The sequence below is a fragment of the Sceloporus undulatus genome, chromosome 3 (assembly GCF_019175285.1).
Source record: "Sceloporus undulatus isolate JIND9_A2432 ecotype Alabama chromosome 3, SceUnd_v1.1, whole genome shotgun sequence".
In the NCBI taxonomy this organism is placed as follows: Eukaryota; Metazoa; Chordata; class Lepidosauria; order Squamata; family Phrynosomatidae; genus Sceloporus; species Sceloporus undulatus.
The window spans coordinates 24,253,037-24,278,879 of NC_056524.1; the positions used below are offsets into that span (position 1 = coordinate 24,253,037).

Below are 25,843 nucleotides of genomic sequence, written 5' to 3' on the forward strand. Positions count from 1 at the left end.
GACATGCCAAATTTATTATAGGCACTATAGGTTTTATATAGCAGGAGGCTCTTCTAATCTATGCAGTTGACTTAAGGGAGTCTGTTTCATTTCTCATCTTGGTAGCTCCCTCTATGCAGCCAGTTTAGTTAGTTAGAATACTTCCTTCCTTGGGATATTTCAACAAGAATAAGTCTCTAAGTATGATGTAGTGTTTTGAGTCTTGGAGTAGGCTCTAGGAGACCAAGACCTCAGTGGTTTTTCACCTACAGAAACTCACCAGGTGATCTTGGGTAGATCACCTCTCAGCATAAGAGGAAGGAAATGGCAAATCACCTCTAAATCAATCTTGCCAAGAAAATGATAAAATAGGGCTGTGATAAGTCACAGTTAACTTGAAGTCAAACAACAGCCCAAGTCTCTAATTAACTGGTGCTATTTGTAGTTTCAGGATATAACAATGGTCTCTACCATAGATGACTTTTGCTCCCTGCAGGGAGTGGATCGGTGCAGCTGCATGCGGTTGCAGCGGCACCAATCCAGGGCAAAATGCCGCCCATCTGTACAGCCCATTTATAGCATTCTGGAATAGATAGGCCATTGCTGTGATCCAATAGAGATTTTCATTTGTTTTTATTTCTTAATAAATATGCCTTGCTTATAAGTAAGTTTGCACAGAATTGGGCTATATGTAGGATTTCAGACATTGCCCTTGGGACTTCCATCATAAGCACACTGGCAGAGCTTTATGCTCCACCTGTGAGATACAGGATCTTGGCCTAGGATTATAGCCTGTGCGTTTGATAAATACATTGTAAAAATCTCAGTTGAGGCAGATATCTTTCCCATCCGAAGCTGTTAGTTAATTATCCTGCATTTTTATAGCCAGACTTTGACAGAGAACACAGCTTGGCAGCTTTAAATACTACTGCAGATCTCCTCTGTACAGGTAAAGTATAGATGGCTAGAGCAAAATGCAGGTTTCACTGATACAGTACAAAAGAAGCACAAATAGAGAGCTATCTAGGGCTGAAAGAAAAAGAATTGTTGCCAACTTCATTCAAGTTTAATGTTACTGCATCCTCATAGACCCAATGAAGATAGCAAGAATAATACTAAAATAGAATAATAGAATCTTAGAGTGAAAGAGCTGCAAGAGCCATCTAACCCAAACCCCTTCATGCACTCCAGAATGATAGCCACCCAACCTCTTTTTAAAGACCTCCAAAGAAGTTCCTCATTGTCTAGAGCAGTCTATTCCACTTTCAAACTGATCTTACATTAAATAAATTCTTCCTAATGTTGAGGTGGAATTTCTTTTCTTGTACTGTAATTGGAATGCATTAGTTATTTTCTAGTCTCTGGAGCAGCAGAAGACAAGCTTAAAACTCAAGGGCAAAATTATGTGAATTCCTAGCCAGATCAGTGTTTTCAATGCACATTAATAATAGTATCAGTAATTTTAGAGAATTAAAATCATACACTTGCACACACACACATATGCCCAATAGAACTTAGCTACTGAGTGACAGTATTAAATGCTAAAGCAGACGTTTTGTTGTCATATCACAAAGATTTAAATTAAATAACTACTACTTATTACATTTATTTATTATTTGCATAACATTAGAGCACACAGGACTATGATCGAGTCCCTGCCCCAGGGAGATTGCAGAATAAAGGTGCAGCCAATACAAAGTAGAATACAGTCGTCCCTTCCCTTACGTGGGGAATCCATTGACAACAAAAGATGACAACAAAAATAATAACAAGAGATTTTTCCCACAAGATCCAAGAAATCAAAGGGAAATTTAGACCAAGAGTGGGGATGCTCTATGACCAGCAGAGGAATACATTATATATGCACACAGAAATAAGGAGATGGACAAAATAATAAATAAATAAATAAATAAATAAATAAATAAAAGCTTTATTTTTAGCCCGCCTTTCCTGGGATCAAGGTGGGTCACAACAGCCAAAAACACAATACAATCAATATATAACAAAATTAAAATACAGAAAATACAAAATCTTACAGCATCTTACAACAGTTAAAATCCAGCTAAAAAGTTTTCCAACTAGCACAAAATTGCAAAAACAATGAGGAGAGAGAAGGGGGCAACATGGAATGTTAGGGGTAAGCCTGCTGGAACAAAAAAGTTTTAAGCCCCTTTTTGAAGTGTTCCAGGGAGGTGGCTGAGCGGAGCTCGTCCGGAAGCGAGTTCCAGAGGATGGGGCCCGAAATAGAAAAGGCCCTCTGAGTGGTGGTAGAATATCTTGCCTCTGGGACACGTAACAATTGCTTCCCAGCAGATCTGAGTGTGCGGGGCGGAATGTATGGGGAGAGGCGGTCCTCCAAGTACCCTGGGCCCAAGCCATATAGGGCTTTATAGGTAATAACCAACACCTTGTATTGTGCCCGGAAGCGAATAGGCAGCCAATGGGGATCTTTCAGAATTGGTGTTATGTGACTGGTCCTGGAAGAGCCAGTGACCAGTCTCGCTGCCATGTTTTGAACCAACTGAAGCTTCCGAGTATGGTACAAGGGTTGCCCCATGTAGAGCGCGTTACAGAAATCCAAACGAGAGGTTACCAGAGCATGTACTACCGTTTCAAAGTCCCCCCGGCCCAGGTAGGGTCGCAGCTGGCGTATCAGCCTAAGCTGATAACAAGTGCTCCTGACCGTCGTATCCACCTGAGATGTAAGATGGAGCGACGAGTCCAGAAGCACCCCCAGACTGCGAAGTGAGTCCTTCACGGGGACTACACTGAAGAACTATATAAAAGATGAAAAGATGACAGATTTATTCAAGGATGAACCTCTGATTTTAGAAACTGAAGTGGAAGCTGTACTCAAGAACACTTGGCAAATCACCAGAAATAGATGACATACCAATAGAGCTGCTTCAGTCTACAGGGACAGAATCTACTCTAATTCTAATGAAATGTGTCAACAAATATGGAAATCAAAACAATGGCCCATAGATTGGAAATGTTCAATGTACAGTCTAATCTCCAAGAAAGGGAACACCAGGGATTGCAGTAATCACAGGACCATTGTGCTATTTTCCCATGGAAAGTGATGCTCAAAATTCTACAATAAAGACTTTCCCCATATATATGGAGTGAAAAATGCCGGATGCTCAAGTTCAGGTTCAGGAAAGGAAGAGCCACAGTCACAGTCTTGTGAGTTTGATATCAGCCAGAGGTCCAGGGTTGACTCAGCCTTGCATCCTTCCCAGCATGTTGGGTGTAATTAGCTTAGACATTGTAAACCACTTAGGGAGTGCCTAAGTGCACTGACAAGCGGTATAGAAATGCACTTGCTATTGCTATATTGCTATATTGCTATGTTGGATAATACAGCACACCAAAGAATTTCAAAAGAAAATTAGCCTAGGCTTTATAAATTATGGTAAAGTCTTTCATCATGTAGATCATGAAAAACATTGGATTGCTTTTAAAGAAATGGATGTGCCACAGTATTTGATTGTCCTGGTGTGAACCTGTACTCAGGACAAGAGGATACCAAAAAACGGAATGCTTTCCAATTAGCAAGGGGGTCAAGCAAGGCTGTTTAACTTGTATGGTGAATGCATCATACATAAAGACAGATTAGACTTGGAAGAAGGTGGTATGAAAATGAGAGGAAGGAACATGAACAATTTAAGATACGCAGATGACATCTTACTAATAGCAGAGAATAGCAAAGATTTAGTTTAATTACTCTAAAAAGTCAAGGAAAAGAATGCAAAGGCAGATTTACAGTTGAACATAAAAAAAAAACAAAAATAATGACCATATATGATTCACGTAACATTAAAGTAGATTGAAATAGTTAAAGATTTTGTATAGCTTGGCTCAGCCATTAATCAGATTGGAATGGAATGGAAGCATGGGAATTAAAGATGCTATAATGTCAAATATATATTTAGCCAGACTAGTTGGCACAATAAGGTAGCAAAACTGTTTGTGGTCTCATCCTGGACAAATCAGAAGGGAACATTGTTGCAGATAGAAAATTTCCAAAAAGGAAAATAGGCCAGAATTCCTCTCCTTGACACCCTAGTTATCTTTGTGCAGACAAAATCAGTTGTTTGTTTCCTTATATAAAATGGAGCACTTAACTGAATATGGGATGTTTCACCTGCAACCATCTATTAATACTGGCTAGGACACAGTTTAGGAAGTTTTTTTGACCCTAGTAATTTGTTCCTGTTAGTGATTACAGTATATATTTTTAAAGATAAATGCAGTGTCGTTACTTGTTGCCAAGTTTTAAAAAGTAACTTGGATGTGTTACTTGTTCCATTACTTGTTGCTTTTCGTTTTTGTTTTTTTTTTAATGTAGAATTGTTAAGAAAATTACATGAAAACATGAGAAGCCCCTTCAAAGTCACTAGGGGACAAGTAGCTATAAAACATCAGCCACTACACCTCCCAAATACTACCATTCCCACTCATTAGACTGATGATGCACTGGTTAAATGCCAGTCCTGCAGCCACAACATTGTAAATTCGATCCTGGAGGGCTCCAAGGTCCACTCAGCCTTTCACCTTTTTGTAAGTTGATAAAATGAGTACCCAGCTTGTTGGCGGCAATTGGCTTACACATTGTAAACCAGTTAGTGCTAGTACACTGATAAACGATATAGAAGTGTACTTGCTATTGCTATGTCTCTGAAGTGATCCATTATTGTAGCACAAGCTCCCAGCCATGTATCCTTTGCCATGCCTAAATTGCTCTAACTGGACAAGCAAGGCACACCTGTGTTAGCACTAATTCTCCCTTCTCCCAAAAGTCATAGAAAGTGTGCCCAAGGGCTGGATGTGATCCCCAACCTCGTTTTTTTCATGCCTGCATTCTGGAACCCCACAAGATATCCTCTCAATTACTGGCCATAAAAAATGCCCCCCCCCCCCACTGGCCACAATAGCATGGCAATTTTGCCATGGTTTCCCTTCTGGCACAGGAGAAGCCCTTTTCAGACTTTTTCAAAATTCAATTTTACTTCCTGATTGAAAACCAGGAGGATATAAAGACAGGGTAAAACTGTCACTGATAAAAGGGCAGACGGTGGTAGGACAGTCCTCCAAGGTGCTAAGGTGGGCCAAAGTGGCTGCTCAGCCCCAAGAAGTTGCCACTCCTATTACTTTAGAACACAGAAGACTGTTTATTGTTAGTATCATTTAGAGCTGAGCTGTCTGATCGCTAGTCCAGCTTCATGCACAACCCAAACAAGAAGAGATGTTGAGAAAAGGTGTAGGTGTTTCACTACACAGAACAACGAAGAATCAACTACATTCATTTTGTCCTGCTTTTTTTCATCTAGCATTCATTTTCATACTGATCTTTTTTAAAATATGTCTTTAATTCTTCCAAAATAAAAAACCAGCCAGTGCAAAAAGACCTCTCAGAGAATGGCCTTGCCATAATCTCTGTTACTACAGGAAGGAAAACTGATTGTCTCAATGTATCATGAGTGTCCCTCTTTTGCCCTTTGTGTATATTTTCTTATGTGTGTCTTGCTCTTGTCCCCCTGTATGTGGCCGAGATTTTAGCAAGGAAATTTGTTTTATTACAATGTTGAAATCAATGAGACATTGCTCAGAATCAGCACAACCAGTTTACTTCCATTATACTTATGTACCCTTAACTTTAACTTCTTTAAATTATCAGTACTGGTTTGGATCCAGACTTAGTTATGTTTAGGGTAAATCTAATAAAATCAATGGTAGTTTTGACTAACCGATGATGATGATTATTATTATCATTATCATTATTATTATTACAGTGAATAATTTGTAAGCAGGACTAAGTTTGGATCCAAGTCAGTATAATTAATCCATTTTAAGTGCTGTTATTAGTACTTATATTTTAGGTTTTGTGCATTGGTTTGAAAAAATTGTAACCTTCTTAAATTGTGTTGAAAGAAAAGTAGGATTAAAGTGTCAGGAAGGAAGGAAGGAAGGAAGAGGGGAGGGAAGGGAAGGGGGAAGTTGTGCCACTGATATCAGTAGAAGAAATAGGCATGTTTAAATCTTTTCTTCTGTTAAATCATTGAGACTTTAAAAGATAGCTCAGCTTGTCACTGAAATGTATAGAAAATGGACATTAAAAAAAAACTTTGATGATTATAGACAGTGTCAATCTGACCTTGCCTTTATATTTGCAAGCTAATTTATGAACAAATTCCAGGCCTGCAGTCTTACTGCTCTCATATACATAAAAACTGATAAAGAGAGAGAAAGAGAGATAGAATGAGGGAGGGAGGACTGATACCTAAATAAACTGGGAACATTGTGAGATTTTACTCAATCCCCAGTGCATTTGACTTTTACTAAATTTTGGCATAGCTAGAATCTAGTTTGATTTCTTTGGTTTTAAAAAGTGTAAAAATGCATGTATATTATATGAACCATTAACATGATAATGCAGATGTCTACGTAATAGATATTTTTGGTGTTTGCTGTGTACTGTTCTATTGAGGACTAAAAATATTGTAACACTTCCTTTTTACTTCCTCCCTCCCCTTTCTTTTTTATGTTCTTTTTCCTGCCTCCTAGCTGACCTTTTCTGAAGCCATACGAAACAAAGCCAGATTATCCATCACAGGGAGCGTGGGGGAGAATGGCCGAGTCCTCACTCCCGACTGCCCAAAGGCTGTACACACCGGAACTGCAATTAGACAAAGTTCAGGATTGGCGGTAATTGCATCAGACCTACCATAAAAACCAAAAAAATAATCGAGTGCCTTAATTAAACTGTGTCAGTGACTGATGGGAATACAGCACGGACTGTAACACGACACGGGAAATGTCATTGATGAACTTAGAAAATGGGCTGAGTATGGGAAGGGCATCCAAATATGCCAGACATCATCAGCAACAAATGCGTGCATGGTCTCAGCTCAGAAAACCCAAACTCAGATTTTATATCAGGAAAAAAAATATTCATAATTTAGTTTTCTTGGGGGTGGGAGGAGGGGGTTGGGAAAGAAATATTAACAGCAACAAATTTCACTTGAGTGGACTTTTAAAAAAACTAATAAGACTTGCCAATTTAGCGCATTAAAACTGTGAAGAACACACTTGAGGAAAGACTACATTGTGGTCTTTGTCTCGGCAAAGTGGGGAACCAATTGCTATAGAAATCAATGAACATGCTAACCAGTGTCTCCTGACGATCAACATTATACAATGGGAAGATTATCCAGCTGTGGAAACCAGTCACTAAACTGTGATAAGATAAGAAAATAAATATGTAAATCCTGTGAAAAAAAATAAACAAATTACTTTTTTCTTTGGGAAAAAAAGAGGAATATTGAAACATGCTTGCTTTTTAACGGATGTAAATTCAGTAGAGGACAACACAATTCTTTTTTCTAACCATCTTAGGGAACAATTCATTGCAATAATTGATATAAAATGCCATCACTGTAATAAAATTCAAAGACTTTTTTTTATAAACTTTGTTGGTCATCCTCTCATTTGCTGTTACCGTCATTCTGTTCCATCATTCAGTGTTCCACGGATTTGCATCTGTCTAACTACAAGAAACCAACAAATACGTTTAGAGAACACCATCAGTCTGCAGTGTAGAATCAAAGAGACTACGGGTCACTCATGTTACCGATATTATTTATAATCTTGTTCTGTGTAAGAAACTGTGGTTTTTGTACCCACCAAAAAAGAATAAAACAACAAGCGTTTCTTTTAATACCTACTGACCTGGAGTGGTTTCCTGACCATCCGAAATGCTGTCCAGAAACAGGTCAACAGAGCAAGGGAGAATTGTATCACAGTGAATTTGGGTGCTGATGACATGAAGTGTGACCAACCATGATTTTTTGACTATCTGGACAGAGAAACAGCAGACTTTTCTTGGCTTTGACACTAATTCGCTCCAGTGTGGTCGCATATGCTGCTGGCAGGGTGGCATATATCCTGTTGAAAAACAACAACTTTGTTCCAAGGGAATTCCCAACCCTGCTACAAGAAATGTGCATATATTATGCAAATTAAACAAATGTGCTTGATTTCTCCCCATTGCAATTTTTTACTGTTTTGCATAACATAGTCTGATTCTGCTCATCATGGGAAGGGACAAAGAACACGTTAAACACTGAAGCCCACACTACAAAGCATTACAGTGCTTGTTTAATCTTCCTGTTTCTGGGATTTCACCATGAACAGTTCCCACCCTTCTCAGCTTCTTCTGCTGCAGAATTTCATTGTACTACACACTGATCTGAGCAAGCAGTCATAAAGGAACAGACAGGGAGATGGTACATGCTAAGAATCCAGGGCAGCTATGACATTGGGCTTTGGATTTATGTGAGATGTTCACAAAGTATAAGTGACCCTTTGCTCCTTTCTTGCAAACTCTCTGGAATGACTCTTTTTCACTTTCTGGACAGTGGTTGGCATTCTATAAGGTAGTTACAGATCCATAACTGCCTCATATTCAGTAGCATTATAGTCACAAACATGGCACATTTTCCACAATTGTAAATTCACCCCTCATTAACAGCCAGCAGCCTCATCATGCAAAAGAGGCCTGTTTAGCTTGTGATGAGGGTGCAGGAGGAGGACATTTCCAACTCTCTCCTACCAGCCAACAAGGCTGCAACAAGTAAAAGCAGGACTCTTGTCATAATTCCTCCTTGCAGGGACATGGACAAAGTACCTTGAATTCCCCCCCAGGCTTGCCGCATCCTGTTTACATGATGAAAGGCAAAAACCCCAAATCAGGTGTGGACTCTCTTCTTGACACTTACATATGATTTGGGGCTTTCTACTCCTAACCTGCATTGAAATATCTCACCTTTTGCTGCATGTTTTCAGCTCTCTTTGCAGTAGTGGCAGCAGCAGCCTTCACTTGCAGTAGATGGCAAGCTGCTTGGTACTGTTGCTGAGGGCGCAAGTCACTCTGAGCTCAAAACAAGGTACCCACCATCAATAACATAGTTGGGCACCTCATTCTGGTCTCAGCAGTGGCACTGGGCAGCAAATTTAGACTGTGTAGGAGAGCAGCCACCTATTGCTTACTACAAAAGCCAAAAACTCGTACCAAAAGAGAGCAGGTAAATAGAGGAATTTGTGGTCAATTCAGGGCCAGAATTCTGGCAATTGAAGACAAACCCACAGCCTCACTCACTGGTGAAATGGAGCTGGAAACATTATCTTCAGATACCCCAATGAGACTGCTGTCTGTTAAGGAGAGATTGGGAAGTTGTGCCAGGAGATGTTACAGTTGGCCCTTTGTATGCACGGGGTATCCATTTCAGACTCCCCTACAGATAAGGAAAAAATGCAGGGCGTCATGTCCTGTTGTTCCCAATGGTGGCATGACATGTGCGTGGCCACTAGTGCAGCCATGTGCAGCATGCACCGCTATTGAGAGCAATGCGGCTTGCCATCCACAGATACTCATATCCACAGATGCCAATACCGCACAGGTCGAGAGTCCACTGTACTTAGTTACACATTTGTAACTAAGTAAGTAATGCAGAATATTGTTGAATATCTTTCTTTCTGGCTATAGTAAGACTGGGAATTAAGGAAGTGGTGTAAATTATTCGTTTATTTACATACCACATTTAAGATAGGACAAAAATGTACTTTCTGTGGGTTGTTTGTTTTTAACCTTTTTTTGTTTACCCTTGAGCAAAATACAAGCCATGGCTACTGGGACAAGATACATCTCCCCTCTCCACCTCCCCAAAATCCTTCACTCAGCTTCTTTCCATTGTCAACAACTCATCTGACAGATATAGTGGGCAGTCAATGAAATGCTGATTTGGTAGTCTGCCTTGACCTCTTTCTATGCCTCAGAGAGGCTGTTCACCTTAAGCAAATAAATACATTTAACACACAGTGGGTTCTTTTATGTATTCCATTAAAACACAGAGTCTTGGGAAGGGAATGTTAGTGACACCTCTGGTTCTCAGCCAGCATTAATCTGGCCTATATATAGCTATAAATGGAGAACACCTTCTCTTACACTCACTATAGAGAAGAAGGCTGCATATCTAAGCAAAATGTGCTGAGTGCAGCTGATGTCCCTGCTCATTGTATGAGCATTCACTACCATTTTTGGTTTTCATTTGTGCTAGGTTCTCTCCTTAACACCAGCAGATCTGTGGCTTAAAGGAAGTCTGGGTTATGCCCACACAACAGACATTTGTGGAACAATATGATTTCTTCATTGCTCAGTATGAAAGAGCAATTCTTCAGTCACTGGGGGTTGACATATACTTCTAGTCAGGCAGAAAATAGTAGTAGGTGAAGGGGATACATGTCAGTCTTTCTTCTCCTTCAGTGCAACTGGGTTCTCTCACTCTGTACAGTTCCTGCTCCCTTTCCACCTCACTGCCCCCCTGGATCCTTTCACCACTCACGGGGGGGGGGGGGCGCTACCACTGGGAATCACTGGTCTAGGTGGTGGTATATATACCAAAAAGCAAGTCTTGAGGTAGTGATCAAGGAATGAATAGATTAACTCACTTCTAAATGGTTTTCCAGAGGATAAGAATGGTTGGGAGATGTAGTAAATGTTCAGACGATTGGTGTGAATATCCCAGACAAAAGAAAACCCCTTGCTGCTGGAGAAGTGCCCTTTGCTAGTGTATGGACAACCATCTCCCTTGGCCAGAATCCCATCATTGCCCTCCATAGAAAAAAGGGATTATGTTAATGCCACTGGCAGCCAGGTGGAGAGCATCTGGATAAAAATTAAAGAGGAGGGAAACAACAAGGATGTTATGGTGGGAGTCTACTACAGACCCCCAAGTCTGATGGAGGAATTGGATGATGCCTTTCTAGAACAGATGACTACACAGTCACAAAGGAGAGATGTAGTAGTGATGGGCGACTTCAACTATCCTGATATTTGCTGGAATTCAAACTCAGCAAAATCCTCAAAGTCTAGCAAATTCCTTACTTGCCTCGAAGACAATTTCATTGTCCAAAAGGTGGATGAGGCAACAAGGGGGTTAGCTATTTTGGATCTGATTCTAACCAACAAGGATGACTTGGTTAATCGGGTGCAAGTGGTGGGATCATTAGGTGGAAGTGACCACGTTCTCCTGGAGTTTGTTATACATTCGAAAGGAGAAGGCAGGCATAGTCAGACACACATTCTAGACTTTAGGAGAGTGGATTTCAGTAAACTTAGAGAAGTATTGAGGGTGATCCTATGGTCAGCAATACTAAAAGATAAGGGAGTTCAGGATGGATGGGAGTTTCTCAAAAGGGAGATACTGAAGGCACAGTTTCAAACAGTTCCAGTGAGAAAGAAAAATGGGAAATGTCCCAAGAAACCAGGATGGATAACTAAGGAACTTTCAACGGAGCTAAGTTTGAAACAGAATATGTATAGGAAATGGGAAAAGGGGGAAATCACGAAAAAGGAATTCAAAGAAATAGCAGACATGTGTAGGGGTAAAGTCAGAAAAGCTAAAGCACAGAATAAACTCAGGCTTGCTAGAGAGGTTAAAAACAATAAAAAGGGCTTTTTTTGGATATGTCTGCAGCAAAAGGAAGAAGAAGGAAATGGTAGGGCCACTGAATGGAGAAGATGGCAAAATGCTAACAGGGGACAGAGAAAAGGCAGAATTACTAAACACCTTCTTTGCCTCAGTCTTCTCAGAAAAGGCAAAAGGTGCTCAACCTGTGGATAATGGAGCAGAGGACAAAATAGGGAAATTTCAGCACAGAATAAGTAAAGAGTATTAAGGGTATTAAAAGAACTGGCTAATGTAATATCAGAGCCATTGGCAATAATCTTGAAAACTCCTGGAGAACAGAAGAAGTCCCAGGAGACTGGAGGAGGGCAAACGTCCCCATCTTCAAAAAGGGAAAAAAGAGGATCCCAACAGTTATCGTCCAGTTAGTCTGACATCAATATCAGAAAAGATTCTAGAGCAGACCATTAAACAGAGTCTGTGAACATCTAGATGGTAATTCCATAATCACAAAAAGTCAACATGCATTTCAGAGAAACAAGTCATGCCAGAGAAATCTGATCTCTTTCTTTAATAACATTACCAGCTTGGTAGATGGAGGGAATGCTGTGGATATAGTATATCTTGATTTCGGTAAAGCCTTTGACGAGGTTTCCCATGACATTCTTGCAAACAAGCTTGCAAAATGTGGGCTAGACAAGGCAACTGTTACATGGATTTGTAATTGGTTGACTGGCCAAATCCAAAGGGTGCTCAACAATGGCTCCTTTTCATCCTGGAGAGAAGTGACCAGTGGGGTCCCACAGGGCTCTGTCCTGGGCCCAGTGCTATTCAATATCTTTATCAATGACTTGGATGACAGAATTGGGGGCACACTTATCAAATTTGCAGATGACACCAAATTAGGAGGAATAGCTAATACTCCAGAGGACAGAATCAAAATTCAAAATGACCTGAACAGACTAGAAAACTGGGCCACAGCTAACAAAATGAAATTCAACACAGAGAAATGTAAGGTATTGCAATTAGAGCGGAAAAATAAAAAGCACAGATATAGGATGGGGGACACCTGGCTGAATGAAACTATGTGTGAAAGGGATCTGGGAGTCCAAGTAGACCATAAGTTGAACATGAGTCAACAGTGCGATGCGGCAGCTAACAAGGCCAATGCGATTTTAGGCTGCATCAATAAAAGTATAGTGTCTAGATCAAGGGAATAGTGCCACTGTATTCTGTTCTGGTCAGGCCCCACCTGGAATACTGTGTCCAGTTCTGGGCACCACAGTTCAAAAAGGACATTGAGAAACTGGAGCGTGTCCAAAGGAGGGCGACTAAAATGGTGAAAGGTCTGGAAACCTTGCCCTATGAGGAACGATTCAGGGAGCTGGGGATGTTTAGCCTGGAGAAAAGAAGGTTAAGAGGTGATATGATAGCCCTGTTTAAATATTTGAAGGGATGTCATATTGAGGAGGGAGCAAGCTTGTTTTCTGCTGCTGCAGAGACTAGGACCCAGAGCAATGGATACAAGGTGCAGGAAAAGAGATTTCACCTCAACATTAGGAGGAACTTCCTGAGAGTAAGGGCTGTCCGACAGTGGAACACACTCCCTCAGAGTGTAGTGGAGTCTCCTTCCTTGGAGGTCTTCAAGCAGAGGCTGGATGGCCATCTGTCGGGGATGCTTTGATTGAGAGTTCCTTCATGGCAGGGGGTTGGATTGGATAGGCATTGTGGTCTCTTCTATGATTCTATGATCCTTGTGGTGGGAACCTTGTTTACTCCCTTGCTAGAGCCAACCAGATTTCTAAATATGGTATGGCTGGGTTTCTGCCTTGGGATCACCTTTCTAGGTCACTCACTACGGCATCCCTTTTAATACTAAATTGATACCAAATATGAGGGGCGATTGGGGACTTGGTCTTAGGGTAATATAAATGTCACTCAGAGTAATCCACTGCACATAACTACCACAAGAATGCTTTACTCTGTTACAATTTTTTCACTTATTCCATTACAAGGTTTCAGATTCCTTGGCCAAAATCATGACAATTAGTCCCAACTAGAATAGGCCATTAAATCAACTGTTAAATGTTGAGTCACCACATAGGTAAATCCCATTGTTTCAGTGCTTACTAGCAATAGGATTCAGGCTCTCACCTCCAGTATGTCCCTACTGTGTGTTTCTCCTTTGTCTCTCACTGGCTGCTACAGACAGCAGTGGGAAAATTTGAAAAATTTGCTTGTTGATGTTACTGCAGGAAAATGGAGGATTTATTTAGCATATTTTCAGACAGTTTCCCACACAGGTGTAAGATGTAGCCTGGTTTCTACACATGGTATGGAGTAGACCAAACTCAAACAGGGGAGGTGTGTGATCATAATGAAAGTAGTTTAACATAGGTCTTGTTGAAAATACAGGTACAGATTGCCAAGGAGTAGCTGATTTGAAGAGATGTCCACTGGATGCTTCCATTGTGCTCCAGCACTTCCAAGTCATTGTCCCAACTTCCACTTTGAACTGCCTCAATGTGCATGAATGGCCATTTCACATTGGGCCATGGCTCATCAGTTACTCCAATGGCTACCATTGAGCAACGGACAGTTCCTAGGTGAATATGGGCTTTCAACATACATAAGGCCATTTACATAAGTCTGAGGTAAAACATAAAGGAATAAGCCTGAAGTAGAATGTCAGCCAAGATCTTTTTTGTGTGCGAGAGCCAGTCCCCTTGCCCCCCACAAAATAATCAGAGATCTATTAACTTAATATATATTAATATGAATACAAAAGTACTGTACCTTTGGAGCTATAATTGTCCCTTCTGTACTTGGAAAGTTGCCAACTCACACACCAGAAATACGCAGTGGGATTGTCTATGTTACTAGAAACTGGCTTGGAAATTGTATGACCACTCCCATTCAAAACTGTGTTGATTCAACAGCTTCTTAACTCATAGTATCCAGTGTCCAGCTGAGATGTGAATCTCCCCTGTATTTTCTTGGGCTTGGAAAAAGCAGGTTGTCTAAATTCTGCAGGTAAGAATATTTCTGCTGTCAGCTCCTCAAGGCCTTTTGGAAGCTAAACAACAGTATACGCCCCAGGGCATCCTAAGATATTCAATAGCAGAAAATATAAAATCTCTGCTCGGTTCTGCAGGGTGATTTATTTTTCATCAGAGAGAAAAAGTTTGAACATGTTGATGCTTTCTATCTGGACATCTATTTTTTTTTAAAAAAAAAATGGGCATGAAATTTTATACACCATCACAGTTCTCAGGCCTCATATTTCCATGTGTACTGTACAATGATATATGATCAATAAAGAACTTAGCTATTCTCTGCCCATCTGTTCCCCCCAGAAATAGCTCTGCTTAATTCTAGTTGGAAACCATTCAGACCCCAATAGGTCCCCAACAGACCTTTTTTTTTTTCTGAACAGTTAAGTGTTTTGTTTCTGCTACAAATAATTACAAGCAAATTTGCACATAATAAAAAACATGTATGAATTTGCATAGTATGGGTCTGTACAGGCCACCCCTTTTAGTGCCAGGTCGGGGCCATGGCAACCGTATGCTGCAGCTTGAATCTGGCCTTTCAGTAGTCATAGGTATCAATTTTCTGAAATCTCCACCAAAGGGACACAGATATGGAGCTGCTACAATTTGCTTAAGTTATGAGTAACACTCCCAAATGCTGTTGAAATCATATTGCAAATTTATGATGGTCCACAGTACATGGTTTGTTGGCAACAGAATGAAAAGTGTTGCCATAATAAATGGATTTTATTAAAATGCTAAAAGCTTCTCTGTCGCTTGTGAAAATGATCACCCAAGAGAACTGTTTTCCAAACCACAACTTCGAAACAGCTAAAATTAACCTGCAAGGCTTGTAACTCCGGTAGTTCTCCTTCCCTTAATCTTATCGTATCTCCACAAGATAACTAGCTCGCTGAAAAGTTGCATTCAAACTACCAAACGGACAAAAGAGCTAAATTAAATTTTTATTCTTTCCCCCTCCTCATTCTAGCTCTTCTGCACTCCTTGATGGTGCCATCCATCAAGAGTAAGCTATCTAAGGATGGATCATAAGTCTGGTATAATGTAATTACCAACCTACAAGTATTGCATTACACAGCATGAAATGAATTGGCAACTCTACTTTCTGCCTTATGAACCAACTGACTAATGATTGAATAGTACAATTAAGAGAGAAAAATGGGACAAACCAGGCAGTTTTCCAGAGTCTGGTCACATAAGAGATGAAAGTGTATCTAATGAGTACACTGACATTTAAGACAATCAACAGTTGCAGTCTCTGACCAAAGACTGCTCATATGGCAGCAAAGAGCACTGAAACCCATTTCTCTAAAAGGTGGAAGGGGAGCATTAGAGGTCTCCACCAGCACAGCCAATGTCTATTTGAAAAAAGGGAGAGGTGGAGGGTATGATAACAAACCCCAATAACTCTGTTCCATGCCTCATATTCTCAACCATACAACCAGCTTCTGAAACATCAGAAATGCAAGTTGCCAATATATTGGTACTGGCCAGGCATCAGTCAGATGAAGCATATTAACTTTTATACTATTGATACAACTCAGAACTTTGATTCTTTAATTAAAAATGATTTTGTTAACAGAGAATAAATTAATCTGCAATAACATAGTTTTCCTCCCACTGTAGAGCTGTATTTATTTCAGTAATAAAAAATAACACTTTATTTGCAAAATAAAAGTAATTACATAGTGATATAAATAAACTGACATGTACAAATAATCTATGTAAATTCCACAAGATAAATTTCTACTCAAACATATGTCAAAGTGAGTCACAAAATTTTCTACAAAAGCCAGAGGTTTTAAGGTCTGGCTGAGAAACAAATTGTGAAATCTGTTTTCATACATAAAGCTTCATTTACTCTTTTTCTACAGGCAAACATACTGAGTAGGAAAACTACTGTGACCCTCAAAGTCCCATCTTCCAAGTTTCCTCTTGACAAGAACATGCCTCATATTGAAAGGCATTACTTTTAGTGTTAACACCATGAAATCAGTAAGGCCTAGCTTTAATCTAATTCCTTCAGATCAAATGCAAATTTATGTTGAAGGCGCCTATGGATTTAGAATAACACACTTAAAATGACAAAATACAACTAAGCTGTGATTCTTAATGTGGACATAAAGCTATACAACAGAGAATGCAAGAGGATATTAACACTTCTTCTCTTACACTGAAATGTAATTTCACACATAAGCTCCATTTATACAGGCACAGTGAATTACTGAGCACCATTTCTCAGCTTCTTTTAAAACCTGAACACATTAATGTTCAATTCTGACAAAAAAATAAAAGAGGTACTGTCAAGGTTAAAGCATCACAGTTTTGAAGCAATGTAAAACAGAGTTTTCTGTTGGTGAAATGTTTTGAAGACCACACTATTCAATATTTTTTACTGAAACCAAGCTACCCTAAAAAAGAAATACAAACAACAAAGCACAGCATTGTTAATTCTGGTTTCCTCAGTTCATTGCGAGTGCCCTTCCCGCTGAATTCGAAGACGTTCTTTCTCCACTTGCAAACGCTCTTTTTCAATTTGCAACTTCTCTGACTCAAACTTCAAGAACTGCAGCCTCTCCTTCTCAAGCTGCAAACGCTCCTTTTCAATTTTCAGTTTTTCCGTTTCAAGATCCAAAGGCTGCGGAATGGATTTTTCAGACTGGCTGGAATCATTCTCTGGCACAGATTTTTCAGCATGCAAAGCCTCAAGCCTTAGTTTCTCCCGCTCTATTTGTAACCGCTCCTTTTCCAGCTGAAGCCTCTCATGCTCCAGGTCAATGTGCCGCAACCGCTCTTTTTCAATCTGCAAGCGTTCTTTCTCAACTTGCAGACGTTCTGCTTCAATATTCAGACGTTGTTTCTCCAATTCTAGCTTCTGCTTCTCCAGGCTGATTAGCAAATGAGAATCTTCGTAAGCCAGCCTAGCCTGAGCGGAGCTTAGATTTCCAAATTCTTCTATATGGGTGAAATCAGGGAGGTCACTTTCCTTTTTGGAATCTGGCAACACTGAGGACAAAATCTCTTCTTCTTCCTCAATAGGAAACTAAGAAAATCAACCAGAAATTTAATGTTGCTCCATGTTATATACCGTATATACTCATGTATAAATCGACCTCATGTATAAGTCGAGGGCAGTTTTTGGATCCAAAATCATGGATTTTGATATGACCCATGGATAAGTCGAGGGGCAAACACTGGAGGATGTTACAAAAAATCTAAAGGGGGGGAAACAAAGCACCACTTCCCTCCCTATATCTCCCTCTCTGGACCTCTCCCAAGCATCAGTCTCGGCATGGAAAAGGAGAAACAAACCTCAGTGCGTGTGCGCATGCGCGCACGCACACACACACGCACACACACACTCTTCCCCTTACCAGAAACATCTCCAAGGCTCATGGCTTGTGAAAAGGAGGACAGACCCCACTGTCTCTCTGCTTGTCACTCCCAGGACTCCCAAGGCTCATAGCTTGCAAAAAGGAGGACAGATCTTTCTCTCTCTCTGTCCTTCACCCTCAGGACTTCCAGGCAAAACAGGGTACAAGCCAGGGCATGCTTTCTGTGTGTTCCTTTCCTCAGCAGCAGCTTGTTAGCTCTGGCTGCGTGGGAAGGCTGAGAGGGAAACACACACACACACACACACAGAGAGGAGAGCAGGTACCGGGGCTTCAAACAGGGAGCCATTACAAGTCTACAGAGAAAGGTGGGCACTTTTTCTTTCAAGAAATTTATTAGCATTAACACATTGCCCCATACATAAGTCTACCCATGATTTTGGAGTTCATTTTGGGGCATAAATTTTTCGACTTATAGTAGAGTATATATGGTAGGATACATACATCAGTTAGTTAGGATACATACCTCAGTGCTGCTACTGTATTTTACTTAGAATAATAGTAGCTGCTACACTGATAGACTTCAAATTTGTGTAATATATTTACATAGAAGGCACAATTTAATATCTGATGCTGACAGCAGGTGGTATGAGGCTACTGGAAAACAAACTTAGGACTTCATCACACTGGAGGCAATCCTATGAATAAAGCACATTTAATTCAGAAAATATCCTGCAAAAGCAGGATCATTTTCAGATGATATCCCTGGCATCGCCATTATCCCCTGAATAAAGTGGCAAAATTCCGCAGCTTTTTATTTTCGGGATTTTCTTGTGAATAAAAAGCGGCAGGATTTTGCCACTTTATTCACGGATTTACTGTGGAATAATGGCAATGTTGGGAAGTGTTGTCTGTAAATCATTCTGCTCTTGCGGGATATTTTCAGGATTAAATGTGCTTTATACATGGGAGAAGGAGGCTTGCCTCCCTTGTGATGAAGCCCAAAGAAACAAACAGACTCATGCCACACTAAAATCTATGATAAGGCACCATCACATTGCAAGTTTCCCTGTGCCTGTCCTTGGTTGCTATTTAAATGGAGAAACAATCACAGAGCATTTTTTAAAAAATTGATTTATATCTCACCATTCCACAAAAGAGATTTAAAGGTAATTCTGTATCTCCTTAAGTAATTTACAGGCATAACAACTTTTTTTAAATGTATGCGGGTTTTATAGGAATTTGGCATTCTAAACCTAAAAATGACCTCAGATTTACTCCATCAATTATTGTTTTTTCACCTGACGTTTCTATGTTATAATACTTGACTGAATTAAATGATCCTGCCAAAGAATTATCCTGTGAAGAGTAGGAAAATGGTTAAACTCTTCTAATAAACTTTCACTTTAATTCACTGATATGAAACACAAAAATCTGTTCAAAAGCACTTAAAGAAATTATACTGGAACATCAGTGCCCACACTTAATGAAAGCTGAGTCACAAGTGAATTGATAAAAATATCAAAATTGTGAAAGACTTGTGTGTGTATGGTAATGTAAATTTTAGAATTCAACACCCAAAAATACATCACATCAACTACAATACTGAAAAAAGTTTTTCTTTATTGCAGGTCTGTGTTATTACTTGAGGAGGGCCAGAAAGGAAAGGTAGGCAACAGTTTTCAGTAGCTGTAAGATCTCCGTGTGAGAAGTGACTAGTGGAGTGTCTCAGGGTTCTGTCTTGGGCCCAGTGTTAATAATAATAATAATAATAAATTTATTATTTTTATACCGCCCTTCCATAGATCAGGGCGGTTCACAGTGTTGTTTAATGGTTTTATAAATAGATGATGAAAAAGGGGGGGGGGGGGGGGAGAGGGTTAAGAGCATATGTTAAGCCCAGTACCATCAGGGGCTAGCCTGAAGAAGAAGAGCCCTCCCTCCGGTCCATCTGCCTTGGTCCAGGCCTCAGAGGGAGAGAAGAATGCTGGACCTGATTCCCTCCTCCCCTCACCATTCCCTTCTCCTTTTGTGTCGTGTCTTTTAGACTGTAAGCCTGTGGGCAGGGAACTGTCTGTTATTCCCTCTATTGTAAACTGCTCGGATTCCCAGTGATTGGGCGGTATATAAATAAAACCTATTATTATTATTATTATTATTATTATTATTATTATTATATGCCAGAGGACTGGAACAGAATTCAAAATGACCTTAATAGACTAGACAGCTGGGCAAAAACTAACACAATGAATTTCAAGAGAGATTAATGTAAGGAACTACCTCTAGGCAAGAATAATTAAAGGCTACAGATATAGGATAGTTGACACCTGGCTTGAAAGCAGTACATGTGAAAAGGATCTAGAGGTCTTAGTACACCACAAGCTAAACAGTAACAGTGTGCTGCAGCAGTCAAAAAGACAATGCAATAGGATTTCATGCACATATCAAGGGTAGCATCAGTGTCACTCTATTCTGCCTTGGTTACACCTCACCTGGAATACTTTGTCCAGTTCTGGGTATTACAGTTCAAGAAGAATATCAACAAGTTGTAATGTGTCCAGAGAAGGGTGACCAAGATTATCAAAGGTCTGGAAACAAAACCTTATGAGGAATGACTTGGGGAGCTGGGGACATTTAGGTTGGAGAAGAGAAAAATGGGGGTACCCATATCAGAAGGAATGTTATGTAGAAAATGGAGTGGGCTTGTTTTCTGTTGTTCCAGGGACTAGATGAGAACAGGAACCAATAGATTCAATTTACAAAATGAGAGAGATAGAAATGCTATCTAAACATCAGGAAGAACTTTTTTTAAAATATCAAAGCTGTTTGACAGTGGAAAAATTACATGTTGGTTGACTCTCCATCTTTGGAGGTCTTTACATAGAGGTTGGATAGGCATCTTTCAGGAGTGCTGTAGTTGTGTATTCCTGCATGCTAGGGATTGGATTAGATGGCCTTGGTGGCCTTCCAACTCTTAAGATTCTATGACTCCATATTTATTTGTTTTATCCTATGATTCATTCAGGAGTATGATGAAAAGCTTACTGAGTTATCTATCAAGCTACCTTCTTACTCAGAGACATTACAGACTACCAGCTAAAAGTAGAATCCAAGGGGATATAAGGAAAGAAGAAGTAGAAGAAAGTAATACACTTGCTAAATCTGACAATGTACTAAGAATCCAGATTCCTCTAACCTGTGGCAGAAATTTACTCACAATTTTAATCTGCATCGACAATATAATATGAAGCTAAACATAATGCAAAATAAGAAAATTCTAATTAAAAATAAAAATAAATAAATGCACACTAAAATGTAATTTCTACCTACAAGTACAATCCTAATCAGCAGTCCAATTGTAACTTGTATCGCTTCTGAAACAAGGTTCACAAGCTAGGGATTTTGTCAGCTTCTGGAAAAGAAAAATCTATAGCTGTGGAAAAGAAACTAAGATCATATTCGTTATGTAGACTTTTTATCTAAATTATATATGCATAGACAGAATAATGAAGATAGGTTTCCCATCTAACAAAATGCATGTGACCTGTTACTAAAAACTGGAATTTAAACTGCAATTTAATTGAAAAGGTTTGTGAGAATTCCTACATAGCTAATATACACCTACTGCACTGGAACTACCCACTTCAAAACTCTGTGGATCCTCCTCTTCTTCTTCCACTTTGACCTCAGTTAATGATCCACCTGCTTCTCTGAAGTCTGTGATATTCTGCCACTCAAATCCAGATTCACACGGAAATCCCATTTTTTCATCAATATCTTCATTGAGAGAGTCATCCAAATCAGATGAAGGAAGGTGAAAGCCAGCACCCACCAACTTGATGTTGGCGTTCAATCGCTTCCGTTTCATGAGGGCTCTCCAATCAAGGTATCGTCTTTTGACTTCTGTCCCTGTCCTTTGCTCTCCTTCACCAACAGCATTCACACATTCTGCTATTTCCTCCCAAGCCTTTCGCTTCATCTCATTAATGGTTGTATTTAGTTGTTTGGAAAAAAGGACTTCTCTTCTTTTTCGGATTTCTTTAAGTAGTGTTTGAGTTTCCTGAACACTAAAATTGCTTTTTCTTTTTCTTTTTAGTTGTTTCATCTTTTCCAGCTTTCAACGTATTTCTATCTGCAGCATAACAAAAGAAAAAAGAAAAAGAAGGAAAAAGAAAAAAGGGTTAGTATCTTGTTCCTTCAAAATGATCCTGAATTCAGTTTACTTCTGTGCATCAGTTCCTTCAGCTTATTTGCTTTCTCCCTTTAAATAACCTAAAAATAAATAACATGTTATTTGTTTCAGAATGCATTTTATCCCAATAAGCTGAATTAAATAATTATGAATTAAAACATCCTTAATTTCACTGAGGATCCAACATAATTTTCAAAAAGTAAAATAACATCTATCATATGCTACCTATCTCCATGTGGAAGGTCAACTAGACAGGTAAAGTTCAAGATCTCAAAGCATGAGTAAGACAATGTTGCAGGAAAGAGTACTTTAGATTTCTTAGACACTGGGGGACAGTCTGAGGAAATCCAGGACTATACAAAATGAAAAGGTTCCTTTTGAACCAAGATAAGATGAGACTGATGCCATGCAAAAAAGGTGGCATAACAGACTTTACATTGAACAATGGGGAAAAGCCAACAGCTGGGAGGTATCCAATTTGGGCTGAATCATTCCCAAGTGATGAAAGTGTAGAGAATGTGGCTGCACTGGCCCCTTCCCTGAGGAGAAGAGCATGACAAGGCAGCAACTTTTTTCTTTTCTTTTTGAAGAGACACCATGAGATGATTAACTTTGAATTCCAATCTTTCTCAAACTGGAGGCTGCACAGGAGAGCGAGGGAAAGCCACAAAATTTGAATGAGATTCCAAGCAGGGCTTGAGGCAGTATCACCAAATATAGGGAAGGAACTGTGACAGCTGCTTTACCAGGCCAGGATGCAAAACAGTTTCACCCTCCCTCTCATCACAACTTGCTCTTGTCCCTTCCCCTGCCAAGTTATGCATCAGGTAATGGGAGACAGTGAGTTCTTGTATGTGGTTTTTTTTAATACCTTATTTAGTAAAGTATAAATCAACTATATACAAACAATGATGAAAATATTTGTTACAAAGGTACAGAAAAGCTTGAGGTTGAAAAAGAAAAAAGGAATAAAGATGGCAGATACAATGGGTTAAGAAAATGGCCTATTGTAAGACCCAATATTAAAAATCCGTGTCTTGGCAAATAGAGAATATTGTTTCAGAGACAGTCCAATGGCGTATCACTGTTGCAGTTCAATTCATTGATATTTAAAAAATTTATTTAGGTTTATAGGGAGAAACTCTGTTATGAGATCAGAAGAAGACTTGGACAGGGAAGGCAGTTATGAAAGAACTGGACGAGATCCTAAAGTGCAAAGATAGACAACTGATGAAGTTAGGATCATCCAAGCCATAGTATTCCCCATCGACATGCAATGTAAGAGTTGGACAGTGAAGAAAACTGATAGGAAAATTAACTCTTTTGAGATGCAATGGTGGAGAACAGAGCTGAGGATACCATAGAGAACCCAAAAGATTGTGGAACAAATGGATTGTGGAACAGGTTAGGCCAGAACTCTCTGAGGCTGTTGTACTTTGCCCACACCATGAGAAGGCAGGATTCACTAGAAAGACAATAATGCTAGGAAAGGTAGAGGGCAGGGGACAGAAAGGAAGACCAGATGGATAAACACCATCATGGAGACCACGATCCTGAGCCTGCAGGACCTGAGGAGAAAGGTTGAAGAAAGGGTGTCATGGGATTGCCATGAATGGGAATCGACTTGAGGGTAAACAACAGGAGGATACAATATTTCTTTGAAGTCATCAATGTGTCTTTTATTTCAAATAATTTTAAATTTAGATACTAAGTATTGCTTAGATAACAAGATGTTGATGTTGAGTACAGTGGTACCCCGGGATACGAAATACCCACGTTACGAAATTTCCGGGTTACGAAAAAAAACCATTGAAAATAATTGTTCCGGGTTACGAAGGTTATTTCGGGTTACGAAAAATTTTTGGTGCTTTTCGGCGCTTTTTCGCACGAAATCGCGGCTTTTCCCCATTAGCGCCTATGGCATTTCGGCTTGCGAATGCTTTTCGGGTTACGAAAGCGGCGGCGAAACGAATTAATTTCGTAACCCGAGGGAGCACTGTACTATCCACAAAACCCTTCCAAAACAATTTTGAATATTCAAGTTGTCTAATTACAGTTGCCCCTCCTTTCTTGAGCACTTGAGATCCAGTTCTTGATTATTCACAAAGGGGTGACCTGTTATCCTCAATGGGACACGCCTCAGCGGTGCACCCTCCATGTGCTCCTGGGGGGCGTGTCCTATTAAAGCCTATGGGGCTTGAATATGTTAGTCTCCGTTTTTGCGCAGGGTGTGTGTCCGGAATGGATGCCCCGCAAAAACGGAGGGTCGACTGTAGTTCTAATGTTGGGCAAGTTCAAATTTCAGTGCTACAAGGAGGATGCTGTTGAGTGGTTTATGTTAATTTTTTTATTTGAATCTTTTTTTTTCAAATAAGTTTACAAACAATCACAGTATCAATAACAAACAAAAACCAATAACAATTTACAGGCACCCCCTCCCCTCCTTCCCAATCCCTAACATTGTCAAATAACATAAAACCCTTATTTTCTAATCTTTTATCTTCAATCTTCTCATTCATTCTTCTATCTTGCATACTGAAATTTTTTTAAAAAAATTTATTTGGATCTTGATATATTCAGAGCAGCAGTAATTCACCTTGGCAGACTACTCTTTGATTAGACATTTCTGAAATAAATTTTAGCATACCTGTCCACTATGCTTTTGTCTACACGCACTACCTTTCACGGAGCACCCTCACCAGTGTAGTAGTATGCTGTTAATAATTTCAGAAGGTTTAATGGGTATGAGGAGCTACTTCTCCACCTCTGTAAACCTTATTCAAAGGACTGTATTGACAGCTGCTGATATTCTCACCTTTCACAATTTTTAAGATTACTACAGTGGGCCCTTGGTATCTGCTGAGGTTTGGTTCCAGGACCCCCATGGATACCAATGTCTGTGGATGCTCAAATCCCATTAAATATAATGGCATAGTGAAATAATGTCCCTGATATAAAATAGTAAAATCAAGGTTTGCTTTTTGGGATCTATACATTTTTAAAATATTTTCAAGCCATGGGTGGTTGAAGTCATGGATGAGGAATCCATAGATACAGAAGTCTGACTGTACGCTATTTCTCATATTAATTTTCTGATTATATGGGTTTTTTGGGCTATGTGGCCATGTTCCAGAAAAGTTTCTGGAGATATCTCTGAAGATGCCAGCCACAGATGCTGGCGAAATGTCAGGAAGAAACTTTTCTGGAACATGGCCACATAGCCCGAAAAACCCACAAAAAACTATGGATGCAGGCCATGAAAGCCTTCGACTTTCTGATTACAGCAATTGTAGAGAACATCCCACTTCAAGGGATAAAATATTGTTTCTTAAAAGCAAAGTCTCTATCCAGAAAGATTTAGGTGTGACTAAATTATTTCAGTTAAGGTATACTGTGGATTTCAGCCAAATCTTGTGGATTTCAGCCATTCTATCTAAATTTAGTCAAATATATTCCTCAGTATAAACTATACATTTTTCTTTAACAATTAATAAATTATGATCTTCAATCTGCTTTTAAGGTCCTGGTTTTAAAATTAAAAGCCAACTTCACAGCCTTTTCACAGTAAGAAACCTTCTTAACTCCTACTTTTGACAACACACTTCCATTTGGAGAATGAAAACTAGTATGATGCAAAAATGCAAATACACTTGTCTCTCTCTGTTCTCAGACTTGGTGTCTATGATTTTGATCCTTCACAAATGGCAAACCAGAAGGGACAAAATGGAGACTGTGCCTGAGGCGCACATGCAGTCATTATAATCAATGGGGACCTGAGTATTTCCATTTTTTCTGATTCGTGGGGTGGGGTGGGGTGGT

General features: G+C 39.6%; 2 protein-coding genes across 10 annotated transcripts in view; one reads left to right on the forward strand and one right to left on the reverse strand.

Moving 5' to 3' along the window:
• GRIA4 (glutamate ionotropic receptor AMPA type subunit 4) overlaps nucleotides 1-7,706 on the forward strand; it is a 329,124-nt gene extending 321,418 nt beyond the window's left edge. Inside the window, 2 exon segments of the mRNA XM_042457528.1 lie at nucleotides 6,547-6,687; nucleotides 7,504-7,706. Of these exon segments, the coding sequence (XP_042313462.1) occupies nucleotides 6,547-6,687; nucleotides 7,504-7,581 (219 nt within the window). The 3' untranslated portion in view covers nucleotides 7,582-7,706.
• An 8,395-nt stretch (nucleotides 7,707-16,101) lies between these two features.
• Nucleotides 16,102-25,843, reverse strand: part of MSANTD4 (Myb/SANT DNA binding domain containing 4 with coiled-coils) — a 44,098-nt gene continuing 34,356 nt past the window's right edge. For all 9 annotated transcript variants that reach the window (XM_042457188.1, XM_042457189.1, XM_042457187.1 and 6 more), the window contains 2 exons: nucleotides 21,476-21,964; nucleotides 16,102-17,543 (listed from right to left, as the gene is read on the reverse strand). In XM_042457188.1, coding sequence (XP_042313122.1) covers nucleotides 16,968-17,543; nucleotides 21,476-21,937 — 1,038 coding nt within the window. In that variant the 5' untranslated portion in view covers nucleotides 21,938-21,964 and the 3' untranslated portion in view covers nucleotides 16,102-16,967. The remainder of the gene's footprint in view (nucleotides 17,544-21,475; nucleotides 21,965-25,843) is intronic.